The sequence below is a fragment of the Stegodyphus dumicola genome, chromosome 4 (genome assembly GCF_044657685.1).
Source record: "Stegodyphus dumicola isolate Sdum_Otavi_A_Nest chromosome 4, ASM4465768v1".
NCBI lineage: Eukaryota > Metazoa > Arthropoda > Arachnida > Araneae > Eresidae > Stegodyphus > Stegodyphus dumicola.
The window spans coordinates 235,687,969-235,711,869 of NC_140771.1; the positions used below are offsets into that span (position 1 = coordinate 235,687,969).

The following is a 23,901-nucleotide window of genomic DNA, read 5'->3' on the forward strand; positions in this document are numbered from 1 at the left end:
ATAGCTAAATTTCATTTATTATATAGAAATAAGTTCTTATCTGTATAATATTTTTCTCAATTACTTATCAAATTGTTGGGAGGGGATACATAAAGAAACCAATTTTTTTGTTTATTACGCAGCTTCTCCCCCCCCCCTCACAGTCTCATCGGCTTTGGATACATTTGCTACAACTATATATCTTATAAGCATTCTCTACTCTTGAGATCCGCATAAGTTCTTGTTGGCCTTTTGTAACCCTTCAGTTTAAAGCATCCATTAGCATTCCCTTCAAGTTTTCTTATTAAGTTTTTCATCAATAAATCGATACGCCAATTTAAAATCTCTGACACTGACACCATTTTGCGTGTTCGATCCATCAAATTACTTTTCTGCGCAACTGGTAATTAGTACTAGCGTAATGACCTCACATTAGACATCAAAATGTTCATTGATTAAAGGTTGCAGCAAAACAGGTTATCAAAATTAAGAAAGATGTAATTTTTGCACTCAAACTCGTTACTTTCTGCAGTATATTTTCCACACTAGGTGATTATATTTAATAAATGGTCTTTCAGAAAATATGATGTACTATTCAAGCAACAGTTGAAAACTGAATCCTGTGAGACACATGTATATGAGAGAAGATATTTAAATTGATGTAAAATCTTCCCAAATCAGAATTTTTAAACGACATTTTGCGTTGAATCACTATAAACCGCTGTATCGCTTTTCATATTGTTGCCACCAATCATTGTTGCCCAGTATTATATTCAAAGAAATTAAATAATGAAGAATCTGCATGAAAATATGCATGTTTCTCGCACTGTGGAAAAACAACGATACGTAGAGCCACCAGATTTTGAATAAAATAGTCCTCCACCAGAATATGGGCATCTGGAAAACCTAATTTTGAATTTCAAGTTTGTTTTATTATCTCTTTTTTTTTTTTTAAATTTTAACGAATTTTTGATTAAGAAACTCAATGATTTCAAAGCGAGAGTGGCAGCACACTTTGGGGAATAAAATATTTTTATCTCCAGCGCACTAGAGTGTCTATAGCATATTCTAAAGATATACTGTTTTTAAATATTTTTAGACTAAAGGGGTGTTAGCCCAAATGCTCTCGAAACGTTTACCTATGTGCTGATGAAAAAAGTGCTCCTTTGGAATGTAATAAAAAATCTGAAAGCTTTCAAACCTTTTTTTAAGTTTTTTTTTTTTTTTTCCCTAGAGATATTTACATTAGAATTCAGGTATGGCAGAAACAATTTAACAAAAATACTATAACGTAGGCACTATTACAAAAAATGGATTTGTAAGATCTGTTTGGGGGAAAACGATTTTCGAAATTTGACATGCACTCGATTTTTGTGAAACAGTGAGTAATGGCTTACACTTATTACCAAATTCTCTTCACAATATTATACATAATAATCTTCACATTTTCAGCTTATAAATATGCAAAATAATGTTTATATTTTTATCATATAAAATATACACTTATATTGTTTAGCAAAGTATCAGAAAATGACATGCATAATCGAAGTAATTTGCTAACACCAAATAATGCATATCCGTGGAGTGACGATATTTGCGTTCATTTTTCAAAAATTACTTTTTGTTTTAAAATTCAAAGTTACTTAAAACAGATATAATCTACCATTTAGTAATGCTAAATATTTTACGTTGAATACTTTGAATATGCAGCTCTTTACAGTAAAACGAAATACTTTTAGTATTTTAATTTCAATAGCAAATAGATTCTTAAGCAGAAAACAGAAGCCCACTTTTCAAAAATTCATTGATGGTAATTTGTTTAATTTGCTATATTAAAATGCTATCTCAACCCTAATTAAAAATTCATACAGTTCCTGGTTTATATTTTTAGAGCACAATTAAGGTGTAAACTCATCTGAAAAGAAGTGAATCATTTATTTTAGCCTAGGGAGGGCTATTATATGATTTTCTGATATTTTCTTAGAAGTCCAAAGGGGCCTTTTCCCTGAGGGACTATTGTTTTCGTTTTGAAATCTGCGTCGAATTATTCTGAATGTCCGTTTCACTTTTCAAACTGTTTGCCACCAAATATTATCGCCTTGTATTATATTTGAAGAAATTAAATAATGAAGAATCTGCATGAATGTACGTATGGTTCTCGCATTGTGATAAGACAACGGTACCTAAAACCATCCATTTTTGAATGACGTAATTCTACTTCGAATATGGGCATCTGGAAGCCCAAATCTGAAATTCGGAATTTGTTTTATTATCGATTTCATATTTTGTAAAACTTTTAACGAATTTTTTATTAACAAACTCAACGATTTAAAGGCGAGCAAATGGGAACGTTGTACAGATAACACATCTTTATCTCCAGCGAGTGAGATTGCATATCGGAAATTCTAAATGTTGTATGATTTTAAATTCACTTAGTGCGAAATCGAGTTATTCTACTACTTGCGCAATTGCTGCAAAGTAAGTTAATAATAATTTATTTCCTAAAGACTATTGATTATATTATCTCCCAAGATTAATTTTAGTAGAATGATCTTAAAAGAGTGAATCCATACTTAGTGAGTTCAATTTCGAAAAATGTTTTAAAGTAACTTGAATGTAAATTGTTAAAAATGTTTAACGGGGAGTCGAATTAAATCATGAATAACAAAATTTCAATTGTAAAAAGAAAGAAATTAAAAGCAAGTAATTAAATGCAAGTAATCATTGCCATTGATCGGAAATTAGTTGACTTTTCAAGGGGAACAAACCAACTCCCGTTCAATGAACAATAATTAAGAAATAAATACGAAGGTGTTTCGTCTTTTACTCGAGCAATAAGGCGATGCCAAACCGGCAATTCAAGCTAGGTCAAACATTTCCGTGAATAGAAGGGACCAAGAACTAAAGAACTCATTCCGATTAAGCATTTTAGCTAATTCAATTTTGAGTGAAAAGCAATTTCTGCAGCTAAATTGACATTGCTCAAGTAATTGTGCCCCGACACCCTCGTGTTTATGCATTTTAATTCAAAACTATTTGTAAAAATTAAACATTGGAAATTGGCATTATGAAATAGAATTCAAAGTAATTGAAATAAATATTAGAAAATTACTAAATATAAGAAAAATAATGCAATCTTTGCAAAAACAAATCAAAAAATAAAAACTAAAAATTAAAAAAAAATTTTTTCCGATCAATGACAATGATTACTTGCATTTAATTACTTGCTTTTAATTTCTTTCTTTTTACAATTGAAATTTTGTTGTTCATAATTTAATTCGAGTCCCCGTTAAACATTTTTAACAATTTACATTCAAGTTAGATTAAAACATTTTTCGAAATTGAACTTACTAAGTATGGATTCACTCTTTTAAGATCATTCTACTAAAATTAATCTTGGGAGATAATATAATCAATATTCTTTAGGAAATTCTAAAGATATGCTCAATTTAAAATTATTTTGCGATATTGCTGTTGAGCTGAATTTTGTAGTTTAAGTGCGGAGAACATAATATTTAATAAATACAAGTAGCAAACAAAATGTTAAAAAAAAAACTCCCCTTTGGACGTAATTTAAAATCTGAAACCTTTCAGATTTTCATTTTTTATATGAATAATACTTTCCCCCATTTATTCCTTGGGATTTAAATGTTTATTTATAACTTTTAAAAAAAAATTCAGATTTTTGAGATCTTCGAGGGCGAAAAAACTTAGTTTTATATCGCTTGCATCTTAACGCTAAGACGAAATTGAGAATCTTGAACGAGAGTAGGACCTTGACACGTGCGTAGAATAGACAGCCGCAAGGAACATGCCGCTTGTTTTTCATTATTTAGAAAGAACATCAAAATGTAAAATACGTGACAACACTTGAAAATATGTCGCAATCAGTAAAAGCAGCAATGGCAATTCAAAATTCTTCTATAAACGTTTTAGTCTTCTACAAACGTTAGAAACATCTAATTCTTTGTTTTCTATTCATTTTGAGATCGCTCAATGGATCTGTAAACAACTGGCTAGCGTAACGCCCTCAAAAGCATGTGCCGAAGATACTAAAAATGGTTTTATAGCACAGCAAACAGGGAAAGTGCGAACATATTATAGTTTAACGAACCATAACAAGAGTATTTTTAAATAAATTTCCAAAGCGTATAAAGATGCTACCTCGCAAATCTTTGCTTAGAAATTTTTTCGTTTCCTACTCTTTTGTAATGTATACATTGCGTTCAAAAAAGCTGCTACAAGTTTTGTTTTCTTAAATAGTGAATCCATGTCTTTCAGTTAATAGATTTTCCAAAGTCAAGGTAAGCTTTAATAAACGCATTTTATTATGTAAACTTTATGTATTTATTTACGAAATTATTTAAAATTATTTTTCCGAGTCAAACAAATAAATAAGTAAAAATCTGAAAGTTTTCAGATATTATAATAAGTCCAAAGGGACCTTTTTTTTAACGTTTTGTATGTTACCTTTACTTATTAAATATCATTTTCTTTGCACTTAAACTATAAAATTTAATTGAACAGCAATATCACAAATGATTTTTTTTTAAAAAAAGCATATCTTTAGAATTTCTGATAAACTGTCTCGCGCGCTGGAGATAAGAATTCCCCCCCCCGTATAGTGTTGTCATTGCTCGCTTTGAAATCGTTGGATTTGTTAATTAAAAATTCGTTAAAGTGTTACAAAATATGAAATCGATGATAAAACAAATACCTAATTCCAAATTAGGGTTTCCAGATGCCCATACTCGGTGGAGGATTATGTTATTCAAAATTTGATAGTTCTAGCTACCGTTGTTTTATCACAATGCGAGAAACATACATACATTTATGCAGATTCTTCATTATTTAATTTTTTTTAAATATAACGCAGAGCGATAATATTTGGAGGCAAAAATATGAAAAGTGAAATGGACATTTAAGGTTTTCAACGCAAAACGGCAAAACGAAATTTTATAGCCGTTCTGGGCTAACGCACTTTGGACTTAAAAAAAAAAGAAATATTTTCAAAATGTGGTTAATTTTTTTTTTTTTTTTTAAATTTAAGCGCTGATTATCCACACGCAGATGATTATTTACTGAAACTACCTGAAAAATAAGATTTCAATTTTATAGCTTATTTCTTAGAAAACTTTTATTAGGACTACATGTGTAGAATCAACATTTAAATAAATAAAGTTTACAACCATCTTTTCGAAAAATCCTATGTTAAGTGCTCATAAAAGTATATTTGAATAATTTGGAAAATTACATAATGTTTACACTGAAAATCTTAAATGAAAACTACAACTCTTTGTTATAAGATCAGGTTCTTAATTCTGCTTTGTAAACTTACCTATAAACCTTTAACCTTTTTGACAATCCTTTTATTAGTTACTTTTATCAAATTATCGCAGGAATTAACCAAAATTTCTCTAAATAAACAGGCAGTAATAACTAAAACATTGAACAAATTGTTTACTCTTTAAACAAAATTTTAAAACTTAATAAAAATTTATGGTTTTTTTTAGGAACTGAAGGCTTAAGCACAAATTTATTAGAAATTGATTATCCTGTATAATTTAACTGTTCTACAAAACTCCTACTTTGAAAGAAAATTTAACTAACTCTCATAAATACTAACACATATCTCACTTAATCTCACTTAAGAGCTCAACAATCTCACTTAAGAGCTCAACAATCTCACTTAAGAGCTCAACAATCTCACTTAAGAGCTCAACAAGCTTTCAAGTGAAGCTTGCTGACAACTAATTCCATATACTAATAACCTTTGAGCAATCTTAGATTATCGTAACTCGTGTGAAAAGAATAGTTGTAATGCAACTGAACAGAGATATTATTGATGGAATAACAGCACCAAGTGGTCACAATACCATATAGAAAGTTTTCAGTACATTGGAAATGTTTCGGAAGGAACTAGGAACTGTTAAAGGAACTATCAAAATTATAAGTTATATTAGGGGCATATGGCCAAACAATGTAGCGCAAGCCTTACATGAAAACAAACTATAGAAATGGAAATTTGAGGCATGTACTTAATTCTCAGTACAGTAAATAAAAACGGGGTTTCAAATAGGCGAAGGAAATTATACTCTTTCTTTGCGAAAGAAAAGAATCAAAAATAGGATTCGCTTCCTTTTAAGATAAGCTAACTCAAATAAAAGAAATGATCAATGAAAACATAAATAAAAATATTGTATTTCTGATAAGAAGTTTCGGAAACCATTCGCAGATTGTTAAAAAAAAATAAATAAATCTCTCTTGTTCCTTGTATGTAGACAAGAGAAGAAAGCAATTTAGTTAACGAGAAACACGGAAGTAGGAAGATCAACGTTTTCTAAATTGATAAAAGTGGTTTTACGATTTTGAGTTGTTCTCAAACTGAGTAAATCATTGACTGATAAAGGCAAAAAAGGCTTTTTAAGGACATCAAAACAAATACGCTGTCAATGGAGTTTGGAACACTAGTGATTGTTTAATGATTATATGTAAGATTATGAAGTTTATTTAACTAAATTTTATGTTTATTCACTGAAAGGTACTACGAGTATAAAGCTATATGCCACCTGAGTGAACAGAATTCATAAAAATTCTATCAATTAAGAAAAAAAAAAGATCTATCAATTAAGAAAATGCTCAAACTGTTTAACAAACATGAAATGATTTGTTTTCGTTTATCTCTACATATAATAAAAGAAAGTATCTGCCTGTGCGTGTGTCTTTCGTTCGTGCTGCGCATAAGCTAATAAACCCAGGGCTACGAAATTTGGTACATAGGTGCATCTAGACAACAGCCAGTACACCACGTAGCGAATTTTTTTTTTCAAAATTCGAATCAGATTTTTTTTAAATTTTATCTTTTTTATGAAATCACATCATTTTGAATAGTTTCATTCTTTCAGAAATGTGGTTTTGGCAATAGTTTTTCATTCAATGCTTTGTATACTGGACTGCTGACTGTTGAAAATATGAGATAAAATGCTGCTTATTTTCTTTTTTGCTTATTTTTAGACACGCACATCGCAATGTTCTTATTCCGACGCGCATGTGTCTCGCAAGACGCCAACAGAAAGAATTTCCTTTCCTCCCTCTCTCTTTTTATTAGCTACTGGCAAAGAGGTTTGTATATTTTGAATTATGTCATCCACAGTGCACAATTTTGATTGGTTATTGCTTTCTGATGATTGTTTCATTCTTTTAGAAATGTAGTTTTGGCAGCAGTTTTTCATTCATTGCTTTGAATACTCTACTGCTGACTGTTTTCTCTTGAAAATATGAGATTTATTGGTTATTTCATTGTAATTTTTTATATTATGTTTTAATTATATATAATTTTAATTATACAAAAAATTTTGCATGATTTTCTTAGGAAACACAGTTCTTCCTTTTATACCATTTGAATTCTTAAGATTTTACAACGAAAAGTTGGTTAATTTATTTATTAGGGCAATTAATATTTGTATTAAGGGTTATTGCATATTTCATTGTAAGTTTTTTTATTATGTAAAACATTTTTATTGATTTTTTTTTTTTGATAAAGTTGTTCTGCAGAGTAAACTTCTTTGCAGGTTTTAAATTTAATATTTGCTATTCCCTTTGGGCATTTTTACAGTACATTTAAAAGCCAGAAGTAGGCTGGGCACGTAGCGATTAGTTAAATATATATTATTATTAACGCCGCCATTTTGAAAGTCATTTTTTAAAGTTAAATATATATTATTACTAACGCCGCCATCACCTTTCCCCATGGTAATAATTTTTACAACTCCACCCACGCTTGACACCCCCGCACATAAAGTTTAACAGAATAGGATTTTTTTAAACACATGTTTAAATACTTAGTTCTGCTTTTGGACACTTTGAACCCTATCGCATACTTCTTCCAAGAACTACCATTTTCTTCTTCTCCAGAGCTACTATGAATTCTACAAGAAACACAGTTTATTAATTTGAAGAGTTAAGTAAATTTTCCTTTGAAGATCGTCATATGATTTCAGTAAGTTTGCCAAAACTTAGTTTTTTAGTTCTGAGTTTCACTTTTCATAGTTTTTCAGTTTTTGCCGAAGTAGCCTCAGCTTTGATTTTATTATTTAAGGCTATCTCTATGAAATGTTTTCGTTTTCTCGGATTTAAAAGTTTAGTTAAGCATAATCGGGAACCGCCCATTTTTAGAATATTGTTTAAATGACTATTTGGTTTAAAGCATATTTGTACTGCGATCTATATTTATAATTGATTTTGAATTTGCATATAATGTTTTTAGACCACTTTGGGTTTTTTTTGAATTGTCATTTTATATAACGTAAAGTTTTATGTTTTGTTAGTTTGTTTTTATTTGTGTGTGTGTGCAGTCAATTTGAAGCAATGTTATGTTTTATTCTGTTTTGCAAGTGTTTCGAAAGTGTGTAGGGAAAATCTTGGTACATTTGAGATTCACTTTTTCTGTTTTTGGTCTCAAACGAACCGGGAAAACGAAACACGTTTTCCAAGCATATTAATCAACTTTTCTGAAGCTTTAATTCATTTTCCCCTGATGAGTTCTGAATTGGAGTTTTTGTAAAAGGAGATTAACTTTTATATTTTTATTTCTTGTACAGTTTTCCCTTTGGCATTTTAGTTTTCGAGGTTGTACTACTATGATCCTTTTTTTAATTTTGAATTATTTATACACTGTGTTAAACTTCTTATGCAAGGATGCAATTATTAATATTGTGGAGGAACTACCTTGCTTTGACTTAAATTTACTTTTAACTTTAGATACTTTAAGTTTATTACAAGCTTATTTATTTTAGTTTGATTTCAAAATACAAATTTCTTTTAAGATATAAATATCAGTGACCGTTAAAACATTAAAAACTCTTAATAGTTTGGATATTACTACTTCATTAAATGCAATACTCATAATGAACAGCATGAGTTTGCTCATTTTGATGCATTTTTATGATAATTTTTCTAAGGAAACAAATTTATCTCCTTTCTCTTACTTCTAGAAATGGTTATTTCTAATACACACGGTATTTACAAAAAATTAATTTTCCTACAGAATGTACAGAAAACATTGATAACAATAACTAAAGCTCAATGGTTCATTAGAAACTGAAAATCTCTAATTTATCCTAAAATTTACTGTTTTAACCGTTTTACTGTATTAACCGTTACTGTATTAACCGTGTTCCTCTAGTACCAACTGACTTCTAAAGCGAACAGATGGATTTTAAAGTTTAAAAAAAAATTGTGAAATGCTTTCATATGTTTCATTTCTCCAAAGGGGCGTTTTTTTAACGTTTTGTATGTTATCTTTATTTATTAAATATCATGTTCTTCGCATTTAAACCATAAAATTCAGTTCAACAGCAATATCGCAAAATAGTTTTAAAAGGAGAGTATCTTTAGAATTTCCGATACACAATTTCGCGCACTGGAGATAATCCCCCCCCCGTACACTGTTGCCATTGCTCGCTTTGAAATCGTCGAGTTTCTTAATCAAAAACTCATAAATGCTTTACAAAATATAAAAAAGATTATAAAACAAATTCCAAATTTGGGCTTCCAGATGCTCATATTCGGGTGGAGACGTACGTTATTCAAAATTGGATGGCTCTAGGAACCGTTGTTTTATCACAATGCGAGAAAAATACATACACTTATGCAGATTATTCATTATTTATTTTTTTTAAATATAATATAGGGAGATAATATTTGGTGGCAACGATTTGGAAAGCGATTTACCGTTTATAGTGAATCAACGCAGAATGCCAAAACAAAGTTAATAGCATTTATTGCAAATTGCCCCTGTGGGCTAAAAATGGGAACAATTATGACCTTGCAAAATGATTAACAACAGAAATTTGCGTTTCCAGTGTAAGTAACTTACACTAAAACTATACCCGAAAAATTTTTATTCTTGAAATCTATTATTTTTGGCGCATTAATTACCGTTAAGAGGAACATAATAGAAGGCGTTTTTTCATATTTTTTTTAAAACCACCTATGTATTAGTTTGAGGAAACTGTTTTTTTTTTTTTTTTTGTCCGCCAGCCCTATTGCTGAGTTTTGCAATCAATAATAATATAAAATAAGCAAAGAAAAAAAAATCGAAGTAAATGTGCCACTCAATCCCGAAAGCTACTAAGCGATTTTGGTGATGCTCAGTTCAGGTCAGATGACCCATTGTTACCTCAATAGGTTTCCGGTCTAAATGGGTAAAAAAAGGACCGTGGGCCGATTGTGGATTCTCTCCAAAAAGGCTCGTGGGATAGTAGCTTACTCATTATTGTGTTAGCAGAGCAGTCACGTTGGCTCTAACAGTTGGCGACGTTGGAAGTCATGATAGGTTCCTATTATAGCAGCAATACGTTTTCTCTTTCATAAGATAATGATTTGTGTTTGAAGCTCGAGACACTTCAATAAAGTTCACGAGGATGAGAAAAATTCCTGTTTGTTTCACTTTCAGTCATTTGCAAAATCATGTTATAGAAATGAAAAAGATTACCATTTCCAATAATGTAATTAAGGTTGAATTTAAAAAAAAATCTGAGTATGATATGATGAAATTTAAGGTATGAGGAAATACAGGATGAGATGATATCTCATCATATCTTAACATAAAGCTTTTACAGTAACGTTAGATTTTTATTAGCCCAAAGGGGCAATTTACCCATAAGGGCTATTAATTTCATTTTGGCATTTGTTGTTATTGCCACCAAATATTAGAGCCCTGCATTATATTTAAAAAAATTAAATAATGAAGAATCTGTATGAATGCATGTACAGGGGTTGGACAAAAATATGGAAACACCTTTAAAAAAACATGTTTCTTTGCTTAATATGGTTTAGGAAACCCGTTGGCACCCAAAACAGCTTGCAGTCTTCTCGGAATGGATAAATACAGTTCCTGTATGTTTGCCAAGGGAATATTATACCATTCTTCCTGCAAAACGGTGGCAAGTTCAGATAACGATGTTGGCGGTGGATAACGAGAACGCACTTTCCGTTCCAATGTAGACCACAAAGGTTCGATAATATTCAGGTCTGGTGACTGTGGTGGACAGGGAAGATGTGACAACTCATCCTCGTGCTCAGAAAACCAGTCCTGGGCAATGTGAGCTTTGTGAACAGGGGCTTTGTCATCTTGGAAGACACCATCACCATCGGAGAACAAAGTTTGTACCATGGGATGAACTTGATCGGCCAAAATGTTCACATAAGTCTTGGCAGTCATGTACCCTCACACAGTTATCATGGGGCTAGCAGAAAACCACGATATGGCTGCCCAAACCATAACAGAACCCCCGCCATGTTTCACTCTTGGCAACAAGCAGTCTGTATTATATACTTGAGATGGCGTTCTCCAGACGTAAACTCGGCCAGAAGTGGGAAACAATGTGAAAGAAGACTCGTCAGACCATATTACTCGCTTCCACTGCTCTATAGTCCAGGCTTTATGACTTAAACACCACCTTTTCCTGTTACGGGCATTAGCATCACTGATGAGTGGCTTCTCAATTGCAGCACGGCCAGCAATTCCCTGTTTATGAAGCTCCCTTCTAATTGTTTTGGTACTCACAGGGTTCGGTAACACAACATTCATTTCAGCAGTAACATTTGCAGCTGTGGTCTTAACATTAAACACCTCGGCTACCTTGCTTACGGAAGCACCTACCATACGTGCTCCAACAATTTGCCCACGTTCGAAGTCTGTTAACTCTGACATAATGCAATGACAACCTCACATAACAGTACTCCGACAACAACTGAACTGTTTAGCACATTTACGAAGTTGTATAGGTGGCGTCAGTAGTCAAAAACGCCAGCGCCACCTACATATTTCATTAAAATCAATCTTTCTTTTCAAACATGCATTTCACAAGGTGTTTCCATATTTTTGTCCATCCACTGTATGTTTCTTGCACTGTGAAAAACGATGGTGCCTAGAGACATCAGATTTTGAATAACGTAATCCTCCACTCGAATATGGGCATCTGGAAGCCCAAATTTGGAATTTGTTTTATCATCTATTTCATATTTTTTGAAAAATTTAACGAATTTTTGGTTAAAAACCTGTACTGTTCCCCACTGTTTTTGGCTAAAGTAAACGTCGAGGAACTTAGTGAAGTAGTTAGCGGCTTATCGCTGAGTTCAAATATCTAAAGATATATACTCAAGAAGGGTTAACTACGCTTTATTGCCCTCAAAATAAGATTAACATTTGGCCCTTTCCTCGGGCTTACAACAAAGCCTCCACTCTGGCTTAAACTCAGAAATAAAAACTAAACTATAACTAACTAAGAGACTTAGTCATAAGCTAACACAAATATCTAACGTAGTTGGCCCTTAATTTAAACTAGCCGGCAAACATCAAAAGTCACGTAATATTACGACCGAGCGTAACAACTTCAAGAGACTTGGACCGAAGGCAAACACGTGCTTCTCAGGATTTCTAGCTCTCTCTCTTACGAAGTTGAAGCTTCCTTAAGTACTGCTTCTAACTCCTTTGCATTCCACGCGATTCTAAAAATTCATTCTGGTAGGAAGCTGTAAATGGAAACAAGACTTGATAGGAAAGCACTTTGAAATTAAAATTACTGTTATAAAATTAAAATATACCTTACAAACTCAACGATTTCAAAGCGAGCAATCGCATCACAGTATGGAGGGGAGGGACTTTTTGATCTCTAGCACTCGAGACTGTATCGGAAATTCTAAAGATATTCTCCTTTTAAATATTTTGGGATATTGCTCTTGAAATGAATTTTATGGTTTAAGGGCAAAGAACATGATATTTAATAAATAAAGGTAACACACAAAACTTTAGCAAAACGTCTCTTTGGGCGTAATATAAAATCCGAATGCTTTCAGATTTTTTACTTTTTCCCCCTGACCAAATGAAATTTACTAATAATATGTAAAAGTTCATGGTTCGGAAGTTTATTTCTTAATTATGGAAGCAACAGAAGGGATACCAATTCAGAAGACAAACAACGAAAATCAGCGTTATATTTACAAAAGTTTTCACAGGACTAGCAAATGTATTTGCGGTTTTGCGGCTGAGGATGGTGGTTCGGTAAAACCATCGAAACTAGTCCTGTGAAAAATTTTGTAAATATAACGCTGATTTTTGTTGTTTGTTTTCTGAATTAGTATTTATTCGGCGTGTTATTGTGTCTTAATAACAGAAGGGATATTACAAAAATATTTTTAAATCTTCATCAGCTGATTCGTTATTATCTGCAAATTTATTTACCTTCACCTGAGATAAAATTTAAGTTGCAGTTATTACAGTAAACTTTTATTCTAAGCTTTCGACAACCGTTTAAAACTAGAAAATTACAACAGAAGGACATATATCCCTTCCTTCCTCTAAAGTATCTGAACAGCATCAATATGCTTTCTTCCTACAGATAAGAAAGAACAGAATTTAAAGCTAAAAACAGATTCTGAAAGAAATAGTAGTATTTCTCTCCTAACTCTGTTTGCTCTCCTATTGTGTTTATTTACTGTCGCTAAGAAACAGTAAAATCTCAAATGCATAACTTTTGCCCAAATTTGGTTTAAGAGAATTCTGCGGTGCTTTTCATACTTTTTAGCTTTGACTCAGAAATTGCAACATTGTATAATATTTTGAACTAAAATTCTTGTTTACTTTCAGTAAATCTTGATATATGTCAAACAAAAAGGAATACTATTTATAATAATTTTAAATGTGGATGACATACCATTTGAATCAGAATGATTTACAAATATTATAATACTTTTATATAAAACATTTGCTAACAAGTTATACATCTAAGAAGATTTAGATTAACTAAATGATTTATACCTTAGTAAAATACCAATTGGTTTGAGCAAATTAAATTTCGTAAGAGACAAAATCACTTAGAAAATGATGATTAGTATGGGTGTTGATTAGATGATAATTTATCGATGAATTTATGTGTATCAAATGAATAATAAATATATTTGATATAGTATTTACACTTTATCTCAATATCTATACAATATCACAAGACTTAATTCTGCACAAATCATTAAATTACACAACAATTCACAAATCAATAAATTATTCAAAATCATTAAATTCAGAGCATGAAACATGAAAAATCAATTTTTCTTTCCTCCACTAGATTTCGAATGACGGATTTTTGAAGGGTAAGTTGGACTGGTTAATCATTTCTACTACAAGATTACGCATGGAGAAATACAGTAATTCCTTATATTCTCTTCCATTTAAAAGGTGAGTAGTATGAGGCTCAATTGATTAGATTCAAGTGATGGAGATTTATCATTCACCACATTTTAACTTTGACGTCACTGTAAACTTTTAGTCTTTTCGGAACTGGAAAAGCGAGAAAAATCAACTGTACTTTCGTTGGGACTCGAACCCGAAACTTCCATTTACTAGCTGGATATGTAGTACTTATACTACTAGACTGCATATGGGGAATTTGATAATTCCTTACAATTAACACTAACGTGTAAACATTAAAACGATGATATATCAAAATGAGACATAAATATTTAAACGCCTGGGACGTTAAAAATATACGAAATAAAAATATTTTATTCGCTTTAAATATTAAAAAAAATTAGCTATAGCTTCTGCAAAATCTTAAAAATTTGATGTCAAGGTGAAAAAAAAAAATCATCACAGAATTTAATACTTTATGTCTAATCCTCCTTTCAAACTTTTGTGGCTATTATAGATGAATTTTATTTTCATTCTCAATGAAAAATGAGAAACCTCATAAAGAATCATAATTTGAAAATCTTTTACAGAAACAGAAATTATTAACATTTGTTTTTGAATTTTGTAATAAATCTCTTTTTAGACTCTGTTAGTTATGGCATGTTTTCATCTCTTACAAAACAATGCATTTCTCGAAAATACACATTTTTAATAATATTTAGATGAAAAAAATCGGTTGCTATGGAATTATTATGCTTTTAAACAAATTATTTTAATGTCTTTTCTACCAAGTATAGCATTTAATTCAGTTTAGAGCAGTGAAATATTATAAGACAGGAAATCTAATCAATCTATAACAATTCGCAGCACTAATTTTGAGGCTCTACGGTAGTGTATTAGACTGAATAAATGTTATAGGACTAAATGGAGTTTAATTCATTTCTTCGAATTCGTTCCTTTAAAGAATTTTTAACAATATTGGTTTGTTTTCTTTTAAAACTGAGTCGAATGTTGTAAAATTATCGATGTAATATTTGCAGTATGGAAGCAGGACAGCTCAACTGCAAAACATTACAACTGTACAACATTGATTGAAATAATTATTCAAACACATTTGAGAGTGATGAGTTAAAATAAAACAATTTATTATTATTTTTTTTTTCAAATGAAGTAATGGATTCTTTCGTGACAACTCATTTCATTTCTATTACATTAAAATATCTATATTTTGTGTTTAAATAATCTCTACATTTTTTTCTCCAAAAATATGCTGAAAATTTAGATTATTGAAAAAAGAAATGTTTTAAATGCTTCTGAATTTTATAATTGTATATAGGTATCCTCTGTGTAGATATTCGCAAATAAATATTCTCATTTAAAAACCCCACAATTTGAACATGTTGCAGATCTGACGAGTTTTTAATGCAGACGACCTTTCAGAAATATTTTCAAACTAAACAAAACATCATAATGTCTCTAATTTTAGAGAAATAAGGGCATTCTATTATCTGCACATGCTTTAAAATAAAATTTTTTGCCTTTGTTATAATTTTAAACGTTTAATAAATTGCAATTTAAATAGCCATCAGACATTTCGAAAGATTAAATTTTCATCTGGCCAGTAAGAATTAAAATATACTATTCAGATATTAAAAATAATAATAGCAGAAATAAAATAAACTGAAATAATTTTTTTGTTAAAATATGAATATTTATATATCCAATTACATATCACGCATACAATAGCTTTATGTCTTTTATTAATCAGTTATTTTAAATATGCAATTCAGCAGGTGTCAAGACAATGGGATATAAAATTTCCTATTTTTAGTTTTCACAAACATTCTTTTATAAATTCCTACTCTTAGCTCACACTTTCCCTATATCTTGTTCAAATTTTCAATCGTTAATAAAGTATTTTTTATTCATCCACTCAAGTTCAAATACTTTTTTTTAACCTCGTAGTGGCTGGCTGACACTTGATGTTAATACAGTTTTTTCACATAGTAAATGTTTTTGAAATTTTTAGTTTAAAAAGTTTTTAGTTTAAAATTTTTAGTTTATTTATTTATTTATTTATTTGTTGACTTAAGTAGGAACTCACTTTTTTATTTAATTAATTATTAATTAACTAATTTGCAATCGTTAATAAAATACTTTTTATTCATCCACTCAAGTTCAAATACATTTTTTTAAACTTGTAGTGGATGACACTTGATGGTAATACAGTTTTTTCACATATTAAAATTTTTTTTTTATTTATTTATTTATTTTTTGTATTTTAAAAATTTTTTCTTTGTTGACTTAAGTAGGAATTGACTTTAAAAAAATATATATTACTTTTTGTAGATAAAGTTGATAAAAATTCAAAGTATTTTAACTTAATCATAAAAGTATTTGGATAAATGTAACATAACTTACATAAGTGGTAATATTTACTTAAATTCAGTGCTGCCTGAAATTTAAACATTTAACTTCAGTTATGCAATAATCTTTCCCCTACAAAATCTTTATTTATTGCCTTTATTAATCTCCAAAGGTTTATGACCTCTTAATATTACTTTTTTAGGATAGGTTCAAATACAGACTGTAGAAAGAAATGCTACATATGAAGCATTAAAAATATTAATATAGTGTATATTAAGAATAATTTTTTACAACCTAATGACATTTCATTAAGAGTTAAGCATAATGGCAGAGATTTAAATTAATGCTAAAAAAATCAATCATTAAATTTAATAAAATTTTTCTTACCTGTTTTATCTTCACCTCTGATAAGCAGTAGATTTTTTCTTAATGAAGTTCGACTCCGCCCTACGACTGGAAGTTGACCCCGGCATGCCATTGTCCTTCAAGTCCAAACCACTGACCAACTGAGCGAGCTCCCTCTCTTTTCGATCTTCATCTCGCGATCGCTCTTGACCATCCCCCTCATTGTTGATAGAGTCATTGTTGGCGAAGAACTGAAGGCTGGCTAGACTGTTCGATCGTGAGCGATGTTCTTGTCTTATAGAATAAGAGAAAGCTCTTTCATTCAAATGTCCTTTCTTTTTGTAAATACCTGTATTGAAAGGTGAGCCATCCGGATCTTTGTACTCTCCAGACTCATCTTTATCGTTTGCTAAGTCTGCTGCGTCCACCACATACGTTTTTTCGGGTGGTGAAGGCGAGTGAAATGTTTGAGGCTGATAATAATGTTGTTGCAAAGCTTGGTTAGAAGGTCGACCTCTCACGGGGCCATCTCTAAACGGCATATTCCTGGGGGCAGTTCCATATTGCATAAAGTACTGCTCATACGGAAAAGCTGCAGGCTGGTATGTTGACACTGGACTCAGGGGACGTGTAGATATGTAAATTGGCTCTTCATGCCCTGGTATAGGAAGACGACCATTTTTATGTATCCGACGCTCTGTGTAAAATCCAGAATTGCGATATGGTACCTGAGGGGGTGGCTGAGGAATAGATCCGTAATGTCCCATCACCGAAACTGGTCTCATTCCGTTCACCATTCGCCCCGTCCCATTCATAAATACTTGCTGTTGTTCTTTTTGCTTCTTCTTGCTTTTAGATTTAGAAGGTTTGTTAGCTTTGTTGCTCTTATGCTCTTTTCCATTAAAGAGGCTAGGAGAAGGAGGAGGTGGTGGTCGTGGTATTCCTCCAGCTATTTGACGGATTTTAGCTTGGGCTGATCGTAAAGTTCCACTCGCAGATTTCAAACTGCGCATTGTACCCGTAGCATCCACGTACAGCAGTTCTCTTTCCGTCGGAGCTATACCTGTCCAGATTTTGTAGTTATCATCATCTTGGTTGGCAACATTGTTTCTTGGAGGAGGAGCTGGTTTAATACCGTTCCCTGTATTCTTTGAAATGTTATTGGATGAACTCGTAAGGGCTGATCCTTCACCTTTAGAACGCCATACATCCATTTTTTCCAAAGTATTTAAACCAGATAACGACTGGGACCGTCTATTTTCCATATAATAGGGATTTTCATCCAGCTGTTTAGCTTGCATGCTGTCTGCGTAAGAATGAAAACAGCAGCGAACAAGAGCATTGGCAGCAGCTTCTTTTTTGCATATAAATGCATGACATTCTAGAACTTTAATTCCTGTAGTGCGTCTAAGAATGCAAGCAAATAAAGGAGGATGACTGGGATCCGCATACCTAGCAAACGGGCTGTCTAATGGCAAAAATTTTTCTACTCTTTCCCCATTATTTCCCGGCACCACCACATACCTAATAGCGGCACAATAATGTAAAGTCTCGATGTTAAAAAACCGTGTCACCTGTCTCATAGATTCGTCCACATTCTCTAGCAGGATGCCATTACTCCACACGCTCAACCAGGAATCGATACCTTTAGCTGAAAACGAACCCTGTTCCGGATACAAATCCCGCAGCGGCTCTTGAATCCCTTGTAATCCATCCTTAGTGATGTGCGGGACAGCCGATCCAAGATACAACACGCGGCACCTGCATATAGGGGTAGTCATCGTTGATGGCCGATAGCTGTGTCACACAGTCTGAAATTCAACAACACAATCCATAGAGCAGTAAATGTAATCACAAACACCTTCGTCCTGAAATGCGCAGATCGAACATTCAATACTAATAACCAATATGGCGATAGTAAGGAAGACGTGTCCGCTTCAGCAGTGCGATGTTTCCTGTTCTCACCGTGTTAGTCGTCTGGCTCCCATTGGCGGGCTGTAGGTGGTCGAGCAGGTTACTATCCAATGAGATGCTACCTGCAACTTCGGTAGAAATATGCGCTTCTCAGTTAGTGAAGGTCAGCGCTTTTTTACTTGCCTACCTGTTGCGGATCCAAGGAGACTGCCTCAAACCGGATTTTTCTCCCTTTAAACTCGAACAGAGAGAGAGCCCTTCGCTCCGAGGCAGAACAGGGGATGCGTTTCCGCGAAAAGCTTGGTAATTTTTCGGTACCGTTTTTTGACTCTTGGGGAAAATGGGTTCCACAGGATTAAGCCACGCGTGTAAATGAAACGTCATTTCTTGTTTGAGAATTAGAGGTGAAAGGTAATCTGAAAAAAATGCACTTTTCTTTTTTTTTTTTTTTTTCTTTTTTTTTTTTAGTCCAAAGGGATTTGAATCCCGAAGGACTATTAGTTTCGTTTTGGCATTTTGCGTCAGACTCATAAATGTCGGTTCACTTTTCAAACTGTTGCCACAAAATGTTAGAGTCCTGCATTATATTTGAAGAAATTAAATAATGAAAAATCTGCATAAATGTATGTATATTTCTCGTATTGTGATAAAACAACGGTACATAGAGTCATCGAATTTTGAATAACGTAATCCTCCAACGAATATGAGCATGTGGAAGACCAAATTTGAAATTTGAAATTTGTTTTATGATCGATTTCCTATTTTTTAAAACTTTGACGAATTTTTGATTAACAAACTCAAGGATTTCAAAGCGAGCAATGGCAACGTTGTGCAGAAAAAACATTTTTATCTCCAGCGCGTGAGTCTCTGTACCGGAAATTCTAAAGATATGCTCGTTTTAAAACTATTTTGCGATATTGCTGTTGCACTGGATCTTATGGTTTAAGTGCGAGGAACATGATATTTAATAAAGAAAGGTAACACACAAAATGTTAAAAAACGCCCCTTTGGACGTAATTTAAAATCTGAAACATTTCAGATTTCTTTTTTTGTGGTCTTTTAAATTTTTTTTTTTTCCTTCTATATTTTATGTTTAAATCAGAGTTATATCCGTGAAAAAATTCACGTATTATTTGAGTCTGAAAAAGCTTAAACAAATTTGAATTGAATAACATAAATTATTTTCTGTATCCGAAAAATTCGATTTCATGTAATTTCATTCATGAATAATCACAAGGACTCAACTTAATAATGAGATACCTATTAATTTAAAAAACAAAAATTATTTTCTATTTTCGAAAAATTATATTCCATGTAATTTCATTTACGAATAATGGCAACGACTCAATCAATGCGATGCCTATTTCAATTACGTGTATAAAAAAAATTCTAATCTTAGTTGAGAATATGCACAAATATGGGAAAATTATTTTATGAATGTATTAATGGATTTTTCATAGTATATTTACCATACATTAACGCCATACATCCCTTTTTTCCAAAGTAAGAAAACAGAATTAATTTACCATTAATTATGTTTTCTTAACTACTATTTCCTCTGCTAGAGAAATGATAATAGTTAAATATCTGATTCATATGAATTCATGAAGAGCAATTATTTAATTACGAACAACATATCTTAAATTATTAAAAATTTAAAATTTAAAGAATAATTCTTTAAATAATGAGGCGATAATTAGAATAAGCATTCCATTAAATCAGAAAACAGAAATAACGGTTTGAAAAAGAAATGGTATAAAAAATAGTGAGTTTATTAAAAAATTATGTAGTAAAATTTTAAAAAACGTAAAACTTAGAAAGCTGAGAGTGATGTAAATTCTTTCTAAAAAAATGTTGAGAACATGTAGGTATAATTCATGAAATAATTATTCCAAAACTCAGAGAAAATTGTATTCCGTTACATTTATTATCCTAGAGTTTTACAGTTAGTAACTGATAATTGAAGAAAATCCAGAAAACTAACTAATATTTCCTACTTTTGTTTCTTTCAGAAAGAGAGAAAAATATGCCCATTATATATTACAACAGCAAGGGGAAAAACCAAGGAAATCTGAAAGCTTTCAGATTTTACATCACACACGTTTTTTTTTTTTTTTTAACATTTTGTGTGTTACCTTTATTTATTAAGTGTCAAGTTCTTGGCATTTAAATAAAATAAAAATATCGCTAAATAATTTTTAAATGACCATATCTTCAAAATTTCCGATACGCACTCTCGCGCTGAAGATAATCCACCCCCCCCCCCCCGTATAGTGTTGCTATTGCTCGCTTTGAAATCGCTGAGTTTGTTAATCAAAAATTCGTTAAAGTTTTACAAAATACGGAATAGATAATAATAAAAAAAAAAATTCTAATTCCAAATCTGGGCTTCCAGATGCCCAGATTCGGGTGGAGGATTATGTTATTCAAAATTTGATGGCTCTAGGTACCGTTGTTTTATGACAATACGAGAAACATACATACATTTATGCAGGTTCTTCATTATTTAATTTACTTAAATACAATACAGGGTTCTTGCATTTGATGGCAAAAATTTGAAAAGTGAACCGACATTTCAACGCAAAATGCCAAAATAATAGTCTTTCTGGGAAAATTGCCCCTTTTGACTAAAAAAGCAGCTATCGAGAAAAAATTTTAATTTATAAACGTATTTGGGTTAACATATTTACATGTAAAATCTAAGCGTTAAACAAACGACGTATTTTTTAAAACTGATGATGCCAAATGCATGTATGAAAAGATAATACATGAAAAATTATATTTTTTAAAAATCTGTGGGTGAGATATTAATTTTTCTCGTATTAGTCATATTTCTAACAACTAGCATATCTTTGTTAGCTCTCTATTTTATAAGCTTCTAGCTGTAAGTACTACCGTGTAAGACAATGAACGAAAATAAGTACATTGTTTTATCAAAACTAATTATAATTTAAAAAGAAAATTAAACTTTGGTCCATCAGTAGTCGAATGGATAAGACCACTAAACTCTTTTAGTTCTACCCAAATTCAAGTCCTAGCAAATGGACTGGCTGGCTGTACCGATGTTTTTACGGCTTTGCTGTTGTGTAAATTAAATGAGGGGCAGTTTCTTTTAGAAAGTCCCGCGTAAAAGATTCTTTCTCTCCTCCTTAGGTAGATAGTTATGATGTGTTTTGAAGCATTGCGCTAAGTAAACAAACCAAGAGGCATATCACAGGTACTCGCTTTCCGTAACAAAGAGGAATAAAATTATTTACCGTTGAATTGTTTTATATGACTGTATTATTATGTAATTTAAAATGAACAAATAATCACACAAATGAGAAAAACTGATTAGGGTATCTATTGCAAATTAATAACTTCTAGTTACATTTTTGAAAGCCAATTGAAATGTTTTCACGATTTAGAAGAAGATAAAGAACTATACGCCGGTTTACTTGATTACGGCAAAGCACACTAGGGTTATCTGCTTAAGGGAAGGGATGATTTGGTGGAGAACTTTCTAAGGAAACCTGAATCTTGTACAAGTTACACATGAGGAGAGCCACGAAAAAGTACATGCAGCTAGCATGTTCGCCTGGAGTAGCATGTTCGCCTGTATATTAAAAATTGAAAGATATAGGAAATAAGACACCAAACTCAATTAAAACAATTTTTAAAAAAATGTTTTAATTAAAATTACAGTTTCCACGCAAAAACAAGCAATTTGGCTAGCGGGCAAGAAGGCAGATTTTTCGGTGCACAAAACTGAAAGTTTACTTTTGGTCTCACTCGGCAAAAAGACACTGAATGCGTAGAAACTGACTGAATGTATTGTGGACGCTATGCTGAGTCAATATATAATTAAGTCGGAACTACCAGTGTTCAGCGATTTTACCGCTCAGCAGCTAGGGGACCCGTAAGTATGAATGCTGTTCCCGAAAGGATAAAACATGAAGATTTATTTACTAAAATTAATTTTGTTCATTTCCTTAAACTTATTATTAATTATTTCAATTGCAAAACTCTTTAAAAAATTAGCTAATTAGACAATATTCAACAATGGCAGTGTAGACAACTATTGTAAATTGAAACATAGAAAAGAAGCAGGGCCGGTGTGAAACCACAACACAAGGATACCTTAAGATCAACTTTGGTTTCGTAGAAAAACCTACCTGCATTTCGATAGGAATTAAGAGGAAGCCCATTATCTCGAAGATGGGTGACAGTGGTTTCACACGCGTAAAGTTTCAATATAAAATTCAAAAAGAATGTAAGTAGTCTTCGAATCTTGATAAATTTCAGAATGTATCAATGATAAAATGATAAAATTTCACAATGTATCAATCTTTTCTATAAAATCAAAAAAAATTTATCTAATTTTGAACTGCAAACTACTTAAAGCGCTTTGTCTATTTTAAATTTTGCTGTATTCTATTTTTTTTTCTTTTTGAAAGCCCAAAAGGGCAGTTTTCCAAGAAGGGCTATTAATTTCGTTTTGGCATTTTACGTTGGTTTACAATAAACGGGGTTTCCATTTTTAAGTCGCTGCGACCAAGAGCCCTGCATTATATTTAAAGAAATTAAATAATGAAGAATCTGCATGAATATGTGTATGTGTCTCGTGCTGTGAAAAAAACAACGGTACCTAGAGACATCCAATTTTGAATAACGTAGTTTTCATAAACAAACTAGACGATTTAAAAGCAAGCAATGGCAACACTATAGCAAAAAAATCTGATTTGTACACCACATGTCTTCCTTGTACGGAATATTAAATTATACGCATTTTTTCTTACATTTCATTTAAACTTATTGGATTGAATTAAATCTACTTCGCCGACAGCGCATAAACCACAATAGAATAAATGCATTCTTTAAAATTCACTCTTATTTGTTTACCATAGCGACACTCTGGCGCTAGGTTCACTTACTCAGAATTATTAACTCAGAATTAAACTCAGACACAGGTTAACTCAGAATGCACAAAATTTATATCATTTAAAGAATTATCAAATCGTTGCCATAGGTTCTATTTATATACTATAATAAAGCTAGAACAATGTATAAAAGAAATTAAGTGAACAAAACAAAAAGGAAACAGTTTTTTACAGACGATTGAGTATTTC

At 31.7% G+C, this 23,901-nt stretch overlaps 2 protein-coding genes across 6 annotated transcripts in view; one reads left to right on the top strand and one right to left on the bottom strand.

Moving 5' to 3' along the window:
• The window catches only part of LOC118183801 (uncharacterized), a 141,287-nt gene extending 122,422 nt beyond the window's left edge, over positions 1 to 18,865 (bottom strand). The window contains exon 1 of one of the 2 annotated variants that reach the window (XM_035353408.2): positions 16,922 to 18,865. In XM_035353408.2, the coding sequence (XP_035209299.1) occupies positions 16,933 to 18,660 (1,728 nt within the window). In that variant the 5' untranslated portion in view covers positions 18,661 to 18,865 and the 3' untranslated portion in view covers positions 16,922 to 16,932. The remainder of the gene's footprint in view (positions 1 to 16,921) is intronic. The other variant, XM_035353407.2, reaches the window with a different exon arrangement.
• The window catches only part of LOC118183803 (uncharacterized), a 68,855-nt gene that overhangs the window by 12,782 nt on the left and 32,172 nt on the right, over positions 1 to 23,901 (top strand). Inside the window, exon 1 of one of the 4 annotated variants that reach the window (XM_085816086.1) lies at positions 6,994 to 7,101. The exons of 2 other annotated variants lie outside the window; for them this stretch is intronic. Coding sequence is in view for 1 of the 2 variants with exons in the window: in XM_085816087.1 (XP_085672213.1) it covers positions 14,172 to 14,215 (44 nt within the window). In the remaining variant the exon portion in view is untranslated. Of the gene's footprint in view, positions 1 to 6,993; positions 7,102 to 14,105; positions 14,216 to 23,901 lie in introns of those variants that run through there. One more of the 4 variants, XM_085816087.1, reaches the window with a different exon arrangement.